At 38.4% G+C, this 13,973-nt stretch overlaps 1 protein-coding gene across 2 annotated transcripts in view; it reads right to left on the minus strand.

The window, feature by feature from the left end:
* Window positions 1–6,027: 6,027 nt before the first annotated feature.
* The window catches only part of PDE1A (phosphodiesterase 1A), a 177,819-nt gene continuing 169,873 nt past the window's right edge, over window positions 6,028–13,973 (minus strand). For both annotated transcript variants that reach the window (XM_065750482.1, XM_065750483.1), the window contains 2 exons: window positions 12,964–13,239; window positions 6,028–6,147 (listed from right to left, as the gene is read on the minus strand). In XM_065750482.1, coding sequence (XP_065606554.1) covers window positions 6,071–6,147; window positions 12,964–13,239 — 353 coding nt within the window. In that variant the 3' untranslated portion in view covers window positions 6,028–6,070. The remainder of the gene's footprint in view (window positions 6,148–12,963; window positions 13,240–13,973) is intronic.

Genomic DNA, 13,973 nt, shown 5'->3' on the forward strand with positions numbered 1-13,973 from the left:
CAGCTAGCTATCAGGCCTCAGGCCACTTGGTGACATGCTGCTGATCTGCAGACACAGCAGAGCTAGCTGATGGAGTCTGTGTGAGCTCAGTGCCAACAGGAAGGGTACTTCTGCTATAGGTTTGGCTGGTTCTGTTAGCTTAGATGGTAATCTCTGCTTTCTGCAAATATATACAGTGCTTCCACTAGGAGAAACTTACTCTATTTTAAGCCCCTAACGATTCATTTGCTTGGTATTATACTGACCCTTAGTGGTAAGGTGAAATAATAATTACGTTGCCACATTTCTAAATTTTTCTTTTCTCTTTGGCCCAACTGTTCAGAAAACAGCAGGAATATTTGCTGTGCATCGGGACTGTCTAACTATGTAAATAGCCCCCATTGTCTTTAACAGACATAATGGGCATGCTAAAATAATGATGACAGGTGCTATTGGCTCTTCTGAAGGGAGGGCTGGGGAACAGCAGTGTCGAAAGGTTATTCCAAAGCGAAAAACAAAAACCTTGGCATTGAGAAGCAATACTCTCCACATAATGAGAAACAAATAAGAACTCAGTATCTGGCACTAACGAACACCTCAAGCTGACAGTGGAGTGAGTATTAATTAGGTTTCCAAAATAGCATCTTTCTGAAAAGCAGCTGAGGTGTAATATTGCTCCTTATTAATCAAAGCAATGGGACAATGTGAACTCTGCAAAAAATAAATGGTTTGCAGATGGCTGTGTGCATCTTTAATAATCAGAAGAACACAACTTAGAGCTTTAAATGCCAGAGAGCCTTTCTGCATCTTCTCCCTTTCAGAGAGCGATATTTGCAGTTTTCAAGGTAGTGAGGAAAGTGTGTTGGTTTCTTATTACATTTTCCCTGCAGCATAAATTCTATTGATGTGCTTCCCTAATCATGCTAATTATACTGCCATATGTTGCTCTCATCTTTCTTCCTTTCTCCTAATGGGACATAGATTCTCTCTTTTGAATATGTCATTTGTTTACTACATTTATCAAGGGTTTTAACATTATACGGGACTTTTAATTGCTTTTTTAAACACTCAGCAGAATGAATATTAAAAACAGACATGAAGGTCAATTATAAATAATATTTAAATTGCTCATATCATTTTTATTCTCTAATTTGCTGGGAGTATCAACTCTGTAGCCTGGGTCTCATGCTTATTATTTGCTTGTGAACACACACATGTCCATCAGAACTATTTATGGCTGTATTCACAGCTCTGCCCTACACCAAGCCACCTTGCAACTAGCCAAGTAGGGATCTTCCTCAGACAGGAATGCTAGAAAAAGATGCATCATCCATCAAGTCACAATGCGTTATGTTTTGGGGTATTTTTGTTGTAGTTGTTTGGTTGTTCTTTGGTTCGTTGAGGGTTTTTGTTTGTTTGTTTGTCTGATTGTTTCATGTTTGTTGTTGGTGGGTTTTTTTGCAAAGTTTAATTTGCTTCAACAGCTTAATTACTTAAATAACTGACATTTTACCAACTACCAAAACTTGCTTTCTTTCCTTCTGATCTAAGAGCCGAGCTATGCACCCTCAGCATCTTACTGGAATAGTGCCTTTGCTACACTATAAAAATGGGCTGTAGGAAAAGAACTTCCCTGAGCAGAAGGGAAGTGTTTTGCAGCAAAGTTCTTTTTTTTCCCCCACATTTATTACTCTGTGGCTATGAGCTCCCTCTTCATTCCCAGGGGATTACTTAGAAGCCCACAGTTCTGTAAAACGTCTGAATGCTTCCCAGTACATGCTCAAGAGGTCTCTTGAGACCCACTAAATAATTAAATGACCAGGAAAGCAAAATTATCCCAGGGAATTTGCCTAAATATTTCTGAGAGATTACACTTTCTTTTCTTTACAGTATTAAATGCCATTTCTACTAATTTTTCTAGAATTTTTTAGTTTTTAAAGGATTTGATTTTTCGAAGAATTACTTAAAATTGGATATGCTACCCTCTCAAACAAGTCTTGTCTAAACTATCATATCCTTAGGTGTTTTTAGTTTGCTATTGAATAATGTTAATATTATATTTCACTCTTCCTCATTTATGGTCAATTTAAAACATATATTCTATATATTTCCACCAGGAATCTTGATTAATTTGTTAATTTGATGTCTTAGTTGTGGCTTGTTTGACTTCTGGCTTACATACAACAGATGAATGTCATCTGAGCATGTGGCTGAAGAGAGACAGTGCCTGGGAAAAAGGAACTGCAAAGAACATGATATGACATAGCTGTCTTGATTTATTGCCATCATGCACCTTGTTAGAGTGTAATACAAGTCTAAGTCATAGAAGTACATTTGAAAGATGAACCCATTCTGAAGAACTGGTGCATACATGAACAGCCCCAGCAATTCCAACAGTGCCAATCCATGGTAAAAAGATTTGGGAAAAAAATACTTTTTTATTGGTTACAATTTCCTTCATGTGAGAACTGACTTAGTAGGAAAGGTAAAAAAGGCAAAGCGCACTGAGAAAAATTGTAGTCAAGGATGCTATGAGGATGCATGTGAGTTGGTGCAGCAAAGTGGCACAGCCATGGACAAAGCATGGAGTGACAGGCAGGCAAAGGGCACGGGAACAGCCATCTGTGCTCTGCCACTTTTCAGAGACAATTGTATGCAAATAAGCAAGTGCTTCAGTCATGCAAAATTGGAACTAACACTCAGGAGCTTCACGATCCTTGCCCTCAAATCAAATTTATTTAGGAATATCATCGTAAGAAATACGGACAAGTACAGCAGAATAGAAACACACAGTTGTAGATTGCCTTGTTGAAAATTAAATAAAAAAATACTGGCTAGATCATAAACCATAACAATATTACATAATATATTTATCAGATATCTCAAGATAAAAATACATAATAAAAATTTCGAGGGCTAATCTATAGCTACAGCTCCGCCGTATGCTCAATGCAGGGGTACATGCCCATAATGCTGTGGGAGAGATGCAGATACAAACACCTTCTTATGGTTCCATGCAATGCTTTGGTAGCGCAGCCTTACGGGGTTTGGAAAGAAAGTCCTGCTTGGGAGAGGTCTGACTGGAAGCTGTTCTGCCATCTGTGTGTGAATTCCACACAAGGTCAAAGCCTTAACTAACTAGTTGGTTATTATGGTCTTCTCAGCCAAAGTAAATTTCTCCTCTTCCAAACAGCACGCTAAGCTTTGGGTCACGTCTGGATAAAACCTTGCTAAAAATAAGGGAACAAAGAAAGAAAGTTATCTGGTTTAAAGGAAAACTAAGGACTCTTCTATTTCTGTAATACCTACCACAGTGGAAAAAAAAAAAACAAAACTGAAGAAATAGGAGTTTTTATACACTAATCACATTTCTTTATTAACGAAGGAGTTGAGCAGGCACTGAGTGCTTCCTGTGATCTCAGGAGCTCCTCCTACTTTCTGAAGGACAACAGGACACCAAAAGCCCCACAGCATGCTCCTAGTGCTCTGCAGAATCTGCTTAAGTTCTGCTTGTATTTCCAGAAGACTCTTTGAGAGTATATCCATCGTGATGAGACAGAGATACAGAAAGAAAAAGCCAAGTATGGTAGAAGTCTGAAACTGAACATACAATACAAACATTAGATTTGGATTGCTCCAAACTTTTGGTCTCAGTGAATGACAAATCACAATGTTGATGAATGCACTGTTACAAAGAAAGATGTAGCTGGCCTAATTTTTAAATATATCTGTCCATTTTCACACTTCTAAAATTTGCCAGGAGCTGCAGATTTTCAATGCATCTGATATAGGATAGCATGTTTAGAAGGCATAAGACCAAAGATATCAAATCTTAAACAAGAAAGTTTCCTACTGCCACAACGTATGGCAATTTACAATTAAGAAAAAAAAAAGTCTGATATAAATGATATGTTTCTTTTTTGGTGCAACGACAATAAGAAATATTTCACTATAAAGCAAAAAAAAAAAAAGTGTTCAACATTCCCCATAATGGATGCAGAGGTGCACGGAGTGATCCAGGCTACTAATTGCTCAAACACTGCCAGAATATATAAATTCTTAACTCTTAGCAAAAAAATATTAATTGCATTATAACATATATGATACAATTTCATTTGTTAACATTTCATTCTTCAGCTGCACTGTACAGAACTTTGTCTATGCCCAATACAAGCCCTGGACCAGATACACAAAACAATTTAAATGCACTTTTTACAACCTATATGCACAAACATTTCTTAAAGTTAAAACTATGCACTCTAAGTGTGCATGATAGTGCGTATATGGCTTACATACTCAGCGACAGAAATTCTACCTTTTGGCATGCCCTTAACTCAGGGCTCAGAGCTCATACTTGTTCCCAGCTCAAGTTCAGTGACTCTGCTGTCAGAAAGGAGACAGTCAATGGAAAAGAGACATACGTGCCCCTCAGTGTAGGGTGGCTGGTTTACTGCTCCTTCTTCAGCCAGGACAAAACGCATTCTCTGTAGGCTGAGCCTGTGGTTCACAGAAGCTCTAGTTAGATTCCTGAAGCAGCGGATGAGCACCCAGGGCTCTGCATAGTGGGGAGCAATGCTGCCCCACGAGTCTGCCTCCAAGTGGACCATGGCTGACTGCAGACTTGTTGGTCAGTGAGGTAATACAGGGTCCAAAACAGGGAACAGGGAACACAGTGACCCAAGGAGAGTACAACGTGAAGGGAGAGAGGATGGTTCCTGGTTGGCCACAGCAGATGGAAATGAGGTTGGGTGTAGGCTGCACGAGGTCCCGTGCAGCTCAGAGGGAATAGAGATGAACGTGGAGCTTCTTCCGGGCACAGCCGAGCTGCAGGGCTCATTCCAAGGCATCTGGCAGAGGTAAGTGCCTGCATTCTCTGAGAGGCAGCACAAGCGGAGTAAGTTGCTCTGTTTTTTGAATGAAGAAAAGCTAGGGAGAAGTTTGCCAGTTGTCAACTTTGCATTTGGGCAAACTCATTATATAAGGTCTGTGTCACCTTCCAGTTCTGTCTGAGAGGCAACGCAATGCTTTGCTGGAGGGCAGCAATTTTTGTGTATTTGTGTAGCAGTCTCTTCTGCCTTTGAAACCATAAGCACCAGCTCCCTGGTAGAGCTGACACCAGTGCTGACATCTGCCAAATACTGTAGTGCTGAGAATGTTTTAATCATAATACTGGGTGATACTTAATTAATTTTAAAGATTTATTTCAAATACTCATTTGTTAAACACCATCTCTCTCCACATGGCAGACACCACAATAGGAGAAAGTTATCATTCATGCAGGCTCAGTAATACAAACTCTATGACTTGCATGGTTGCATGAACACTTGACTGTGACAATATTTTGTTTTGGCTTTCCATTTCCATTAGATGCCAGTGGCAGTGACATGTAACAGGAATCCAGTGCAGATTATCTTTAACATGTTTTCACATGTCTCTTGGTTGATTGGAAATGTCTAGTGTCAGTGATGCAACAAAGCAAAGTCCAACTTTGGCTGGAAAACATATTTCAGCTATTTTAAGAAAACAGAATAGAAAAGGAAATAGCAACAACAAATACGACTGAAGTCTTCAGAGTTGTTCAGCGCTTTGAGTTGGCAGCTCAGCATCTGATGTTTTGATCATTTTGCCCAGTCACTCTCCACAGAAAAAAGATGATCTAAGTTGACAGATAACAGCCTCTGAGAGCATGGAGACAGGAACAGTGTTCTTTTCTTCTGCAATGGAGTTAAAGTAAAAATCCATAAACAATAGATCTTTACTGCTATTACCACGCGTTTCTATTAGTAAGTATACTTGACTTGTGGGTTTTTTATTGCATTATTATTTTGTCTCATATTAAGAATTCAGATATATAAAGTATCGTTTTTCCCTTCTGTTATAGTGAATTGACTTGCAAAGGGACATAAAAAGCAGGTTGCAACATGCTCCAGTCTCAAAATTTTGTAATAAACCCACAATTAGAATAGAACAAAGAGAATAATAATAGCAATGAGCCAGTCTTTATGGTACAAAACTATCACCATTATAAGAAAGAAATGACAAAATTACCTGTCCTGACAGAAACATCAGAAGCTTTTAAAAAACAGTAAATCTAGTTGTGTATCAGTGCTTTATTCTGTTCCGTGGCTTTTACTATATCTTCTGTTTTCTTACAGTGCTTAGGCTCACCTGGAAGAAAAAAAAGTTATTAAGAACTTGAGCAAGGAAGTGAAACAAATTAGTAGCATCTGCAGAACTCTAGACAGGCAGTAGTAATATCTTTCCCTTTTGTTTTTTATGGTTACAGTGAGGGTTTGTTCACAGTTTTCTGTAATTGCTTTCTCAGCATAGTAAATACTGGATTTAATTGACTAATCATTGTGGTTTATCCAGAGTGCAAACGATAGAATGAAAACAAAAGACCACACTGTGAAACAAAAATGCAACAACATGAGTGTAAATGAAATGTTTTGGGTTTTTTTATCTTCTAATTTATTGAAAATCAGAATTCACTCTCTGCAGAGATTTGCATTTTAAATCCTCTTCAATGCAGGCAACGAAAATAGGCACAAGTTTGTCTCAGACAGTGGAAGCTGTCAATATCAAGTTTTGGAAATTCAATTAATTCAGTCAGATAGAGAATGTGATACCAAAGGCCACAAGTAGATTTCAAACTAGGTGATTCAGTACAAATGTCAAACCTCCAATCATTACACAGAGTTCTTGCTTAAGTTCTTCCTTGAATATATATAGGTGGGAAAACTAAACTGATTACAGATAGTAGACATGGGGGAATACAGAAAAATTTCATAGTTATTTACAAACTATGCAGTAATGTCTTAGCTTTAACTAATGGATGGATCAATCCCACTAATACTGACTTAAATACATGAAAAAGGAAAGCCACAGAAGTAACAAAAGTAGAGAAAATGAGTTGAGAGAAGGGGAAAAGCTATAGAAATAAAAACACAGATGGAGGAAACTTTTGAAAGACAAAAACAAAGGTACAAGCAGCTAGAAATGAAAGCAGATGATGCCTGACTTGAAAGGAAAATTGAAAGACACTGAGTTGAAGCTAAAGAGACTCAGAGTTTAGAAAGGGAAAAGAGCTCATAACAATGTACATGGGGAAAGAAAAAAGTGAATAGCTCTGAATTCACTATAGCATCACAGTAAAGAAGCAAGAAATCACTGGATTTTACCAATGGTTTCATTGCTAGGGTGCTGCCCACTCTTAACACAGCCAGCAGCAGATGGGCCAGATTCCCCCAAAGATGCAATCTCCCCCCAGTTTTTAGGGGAATGCAGTGTGGGTGAGTGATAGATAGCTAGCTCTCTAAAGGATTTCAAAGTTTCTGAACTGGAGTAAAATAAGTTGGAAGAGAAATTCCTCCAGCTTTTCCTGTCTTATTTTTGAAAGGATTTAACTTTTTTTTTTTACTATCCATAAAAACAAAAGCAGAAGTGGGGTATCAGAGTAAAGCCTATTGATCTAAATATTTACTTGTCATACTCGGCTTTGACAGGCTAGCAGAGTTTTAGGAGTGGGAGTATTTTGCACAGGCCCCATGGAACAGACACTTTGTATGCTAATCTTCATGAAAACTGAGTACTAAATTCTTAGCCACACTTCACTTTCCTCATGGCAGTGCATCCACCTCATAGCAACCTGACAATAGTTGCTGACAGCATATATCCCTATCCTTTTTATTAGCACATCTGCTCCTTCAACATCTCCTTCCCTTTGTTCTCATCCCATTGCAGATGTGGATACCTCCTTTGGGTTCCCACTGCTGTCCACGTTCAGGGTGCACAATTAATGTTAACAAAGCACTCAACCTCTATCCACATATGCTCAGCACCAATGGGGCTGGCACTCAAGGTCATTGAAAGGCTGAGCAGCTACCAGCATTCCCACAGCACAGGTGATGCTGCCCATACTGCCATAACTTGAACTGGCTTGTTGTTGCTGTAGGCTTGTGCAGTTTTACCTGGACATATTCCAGAGGTTGCCCATGGTTGTCTCCTGAAGACTCCACATGATCTATGTAACACACTGTGCTTGACAGTCCTCTACTGTTTCTTGGGACAAAGTTACCCGTATCCTGCTTTCTTGTGGATTTATTGTTCCCTTTTACGTTCTGATATTAAGGATTAATGTGGCTATCATTGTGAGTGAAAAGTTAAGAGTGCCAACTAGCCATTATAAATCATTGAAGCATGAAGTTATTTAATTAAACATTAGCAGTTTTTAAAATTAATGCTCCAATTATTAAATCACTCAGGAGAAAAGGAAAACCATCACTTAAATAAAATCACCTTACGATACTTCCACTTAATCTCGTAACATGCAATTGAACAATACTAAGACTGAAGAAAGGGAGTGGTGCTATGGAGGAAGATGCACTCAGCCCCAGCCTGAACTCCCCCACAGTGTTTCTCCCTGTGCTCTGACCAGGATATGGGGAAACAGAAGCTGGTATAACACAGTAAGTAAAAACTAAGGAAGAGGAACAATACAAGGAAAGGACAGCAGTACCTTTTCTCTTTTTTTCAGGGTGTGTTCAAAATACCTAGATAAATGTACATAGAAAACTTAAAGCCATGGGTATGCTGCCTTCTACTTCCTTGCAAGTGAAGCATTTTGCTGAAAATACCTACCCTTTTTAAAATAAGTGGCCATCAGCACAGGTGCAGAAGTGAGAGGTGGGGATGCAATGCTGCGCAGGGAAAGCAGCAGCTCGGCTGAACACCGCTGCATTGTGTGCAGCTCTCCCTCTCACTCATCTCAAGCACCGCTTGTTTGGGAAGGTGAGGAAAGGGACAGAAGTCATTTGCTTCTATCTGACATTCATATGTTAACAGTTAGAAATGCGAGAGCTAACCCATTGGTTTTTGATTGTTAAATGGAAAAGTACTTCTTGCATGGCATGGAGGAACAACACATGAGAGAAGTAAAATAACATTTAAGATTAACTGTGGCTTCCGGGCAAGGCTGAATCTAGATTAAACACATATGTAAGAAATACGGCAATGTATCCTCATTTTGCAGTTATACACTATAATGTATTAACATTATAAACGTTTTAATTAATTCAGTATATTCCATTGGAAAATACAAGTTCAACTAAATCATGTTTCTCACATAGTGAGAAGTAACTGCCATCTAGGAAAATCAGCAGCAAATTGAGATTTGATACATATTCGGTATATATAGAGGTCTCTCTGAAGTTCATCATTTGCACCTCATAAGGGATTTTAATATGCCATTGATTTTTGAAAAATGCATGCCAAGTGGGAAGTACTGTATTATGGATGCTACTCATGAATGGCTGATTCTCTAATCCCGTAGATTTCAACAACATCCTGAAATCGCAGTATTAGGCACCAATCTCTACACACACTGCAGCCATAAAAACCACACAAAATCGTTAATGTTATGTTCATTTAGACAGCAATGACAGTTCAAGGGAAGTCCTTCAATTTTCAAGAATAAAAAATCATTTCACTGATCTAGAAGAAATATGAAACATTTTAGCCTGGGGATTCCCTTTGTTATTAAATATTCCCAGCTATTTCAGTAATTTTCAAAAAAAAAATTTCAGTATTTCAGTATTTCAGCTCCTGCTTTGCCTTCCTTTTCAATTAGCTGCAACATGGTGGCACTACTGCTGCTGCTTCAAGCTTCTGCTGGAATCCATTTTTAAATCAGTTTGTCTCAGAGAGCTAGGACCCATGCTTTGTAGAAAGTCTGCTGCCCCAGTCTCTGGCAGTACACTGGTTTAACTGAAGGCACAACAAAGCCCACTACATAAATATAATTTATATAATCTATGACATTGTTGAGTAATTACCTTAATTGTCCTCTAAGGTTTATCTAAAGTACATAGTTCTGTAATGAGATTGCAGCTGACATAACAGATCGTAATAGTTAAATAATATGCAGTCAGCTTTGTCAATGAAATAGCAACAAGGCTGACCTTCTGTCCTTAGAAAAGAAAGTTTTAAGAATATGATGACACAATAACTCTGTAAGTCATTTCAAAAGATCAGAAAGTATTCAAAACAGTTTCCTAACATAGATTTAAATATGGAGAAAACAGAGGAAATGCAAGAATGGAATGGTAATGAGGTATAAATCAAACAATACAATGAAACAAAAACAGAATGTAAATGACATGGTGACTGATTAATAAAACCCTGCAGTGGAAGAAAGTTCAGTGAAGATGGACAAGGCCAATGCAACATCAAATGTCTGACAAGTAAATTTGATATCAAACATTACACACTCAGTGTGTGGAATACCTAGAAGAACACGTTCAGAGAGTGTTAGGCTCTAACATTAAAATCCAACAGCAATCCAACAACATTAAAATCCAAAAACACTCAAAACATCAAGCTTTCCAACTCCCTGTGATTTCTCTCTGACAGAATGTGAGCACAAAGAAGAAGATGACAAAGAGTCAATTCAACAAACTCCAGTGAACGGAAGTTTCACAGAAATATCTGTTAGAAAAACTGACAGCAAAAGGCCTACAAATATCAGATGCTTGAATACCCTTTCCCTATGCATTGTAGTACTCAATATTTGCAACAGCATAAATGAGAAAACAGCTCTTCAGTCAAAGTAGAAATCCAGCCTCATCTTGCAGCTTTATAGCTGGCAGACTAGAAATTACTTAAGGCAGAGTTCACAAAAGGTATGTTAAACTAAAAAAGACCCAAAAACTTAGGCTTAAGTTGGCAGATCAAGGATGTAATCATCATTAAAAAGAATAAAAATAAGGGTTTCCAGGTCTAAACAGATGAAAAGTCACTATTCTAGAAGCAAAACTCAAAGAACTAGGAATGTAGACATTCTCTAAATAACAGTATCATCTCCCATGATGATTACAATCATTAACACGCTACTGCAGATGAATAGTTTCCAAATTATTTTGAAGAATTTGCTACAGCTGGGCATGCGTTCTGCTAACAGCATGAGCCAGCAGCCCATCCTTCTTACTCTCACCATAAGGAAAACGCATGGCTTATAGCACAGAGCAGTCTGGAGAAAAATCCTTTCAGTCCCATTTTGTTTCCAAAGTTTTTTTATGCAGATGTTTATTTTTCAGGTACAGATGTTAAGTTTCTGTAGAGAAATGTATATTATACCAAAGCTTTCCATGGCTATCAGCTATGAAATCTGCTGTAGCTCACGTATAACCCAAAGGATCCCAGTAAGTGTGTTCTGGCTCACAGCTCAACCCCCGGAATTGCACTGAAAAATAATAAGCGAGTTCTCCTACTGTGTGATTGATCATTATGTTTAATGATCAATGCATTATGTTTCTTGATGCATTATGTTTCCAGATCTATCCCTACTTCCTCCAGGACTCACTATCATCCCACAGCTTCGGCACTGCTGCCTCTTTAGTGATGCAAGGGGTGGGTGATCCTTGTAAAAGCACTGACTACTTATTCAGGACACTACCAGAACTATTTATTTCCATAAAAATAGCAGCTACACCACAAATGTCTTTATAGCTTGAAAGATAACAGACACTGCTTTTTCTATTGTGTTCTACACTAAAGATATGTCCGTCACAGTGAGGGTGATGAAGCACTGGAACAGGTTGCCCAGAGGGGTTGTGGAGTCTCCTCTGGAGACATTCAAGACCCACTAATTGGAGGACTCGATCTCTAGAAGTCCTTTCCAACCCCTACAATTCTGTGATTCAGTGAAACTTTCCTAGAGTACATAAATTTCAAATTGGACATTAAAAAATGTTATCAAAAATATGCAAAGACAAAAACATCAATTGCTAGACAACTTCAAATGCTGTGGAATTAATTTTTGTGTAAAGGCTTTGATTTAGGACTCTAAATTAACCATCTGTTACTGTTGATGGAACAAAAAAAAGTCTGTCAACAAAAGAATAGGAGCACTGAAATTGGTGGAATGTTGGACTCCAGAATGAGTAAGTGGGAGTTCTCCATAAAAGGAAGTGTCTAGAAAAATGCAAAGTCATATACTTGTGTCTAGTCTAAGCATTATAAGCATTAAATGTTGCTGGTCAGATAACACCATACTTCTGGCACAATATTGCAAGGCTCACTGTTGTACCAGCATTAGCATTATAACTGGAATGGAGGAACACAAATACCATTATATGCCTTGATTATACTATTACCCTAGTATTTCAAACATATTCTAACTACTCAAACCATATGAAGATAGAATAAAAATGCACATTGTTTTCTCTTTGATAAATCCTATTCATATTGGTTGGGTGTCTTGAACTTGATAATGTCATAATATATACCAAATCACAGCAAGCTCATGATAAAACGCATACATTCTAAAAAATATTCTGAAATTAAAGGAATGTTATGGTTACTCTGTCTGTCCAGCAGATTTCAGTCAGAAAAACTGACCTCTCTTAAGGGGATGACCCATTTCCATCCCTACTACTGCTAGCAAATCACATCTATAGAAATTAATCAAAGTTAGTTCAAAATTCACATTGTATTTAGTACAACAGATACTGTTTACAATATAATAGTCATATTAAGCGCCTCAAATAAGGGTTTGCATTTTAATTGCACAACAGAAATTACCTATAATAACAGCAAATGTTAAATACTTCTGTTTAAGAAGTTTACTTCATTCTCCAGTAAAAAAGTTCTATTCAACTGCATATACCCATCTTTAAATTTCTTTAAAATCATCTTCTGTTCAACTAACACTATTGGTATTTCTTGTAAAGGACTTTCTAGTAGATACCAAATAACTAGTATATCAAGAAGATGATATTTGCTTAAATCAAATGTCTTTATTCAATGGGTTTAAGACACTTGCTTCTACACAAGCCTGAATAAACTCTCTTACGCAGGAGGTTTTACAACACTTTGTTTCAATATTTTTACCACTGTCGAAGTTAGACAGGGAGATACCAGACACTGTTGCAGCTTCGCCCTGGGCAGCTTCATTAGATTGACTGGTGCTTTGTCATGAAGTATTACCATTCAGTGGGTCTGTATTCTGTGTTTCTTGCTGGGCATCGGTGAGATCTTTCTGGTTCGGATCAGAGTTAGTGCATTTTTCTGAGTTGGATTCATCACTCAGAGAAGTGTTGGAAGTGACTACTTGTAGGACGATGGGTCTGGGAGGACAGGCTGTACCATCGCTTCCCTGACTACTCTCATTTTGTCTGCTTCTTGTCTCTTCCTGTAACTGTGCATCTGTGGAATTTCTGCTCTGGTCTTTTTCCTGTTCATCAACATTTTTCACAAGTTCTTCTACAAAGAGGGAACAAAACATGTGAATTAGATACGAAGGATATGCCACAGTTGTTTGATTTCAGAGTAGCGACTGAGTTGCATATGGGAACACTGTGAGCATCAACTTTCCACATGAGGACGGCTGCACTGATGAGTTAAATATAGGTCAGCTCCTAGTCCTGATCACGCTATAGCAACTGAGCCATAGCAGTCTGATTTCTGGTCTGACGTCTAATTCGTACCTCTTCATCTAGAGGTAATATAAAGCAGGCAGCAGTGACAATAACACTGTAAGCTGAAGGGTGGGAATAAGAGGGCTTCATGCTGAAGCACCAGCAGAATGCTTTCAATGATAGGATTGGGAGGAGCAGAGCTCACCAGTTTCGGGTATGGAGGAGAGCACCCTACCAGGAAGCAGAAGGCATCACGGGCATCTGCACTGAAGGGAAGCCCTGAAGGGGGTTTGCCCCTCAGGCTGGAAAAGCCAAACGTGGTAACAGCTTAAGCTGAAACATTCCAGAGATGCATGCAATCCATCTCTGCTGCCTTCATGGTTAGTGAAACATACAGAAATGGAAGGAAGAAGTATGTCAAAAAATGATGCTTCAGAGTTCAGCATCAACTGGAGCAAAAAAATGCTCAATGAATGCTCTATTGCATGCTCTGCTGCAGAGACTCTTAGAAAAGTACAAATGAAATGGCCCAGAGTGAAAAAGAGACATAATAGAGCAGCACAGAGAAGTCATACAAAC

The sequence above is a fragment of the Cyrtonyx montezumae genome, unplaced genomic scaffold, assembly GCF_038088225.1.
Source record: "Cyrtonyx montezumae isolate F1298 unplaced genomic scaffold, pur_monq_1.0 scaffold_7, whole genome shotgun sequence".
NCBI lineage: Eukaryota > Metazoa > Chordata > Aves > Galliformes > Odontophoridae > Cyrtonyx > Cyrtonyx montezumae.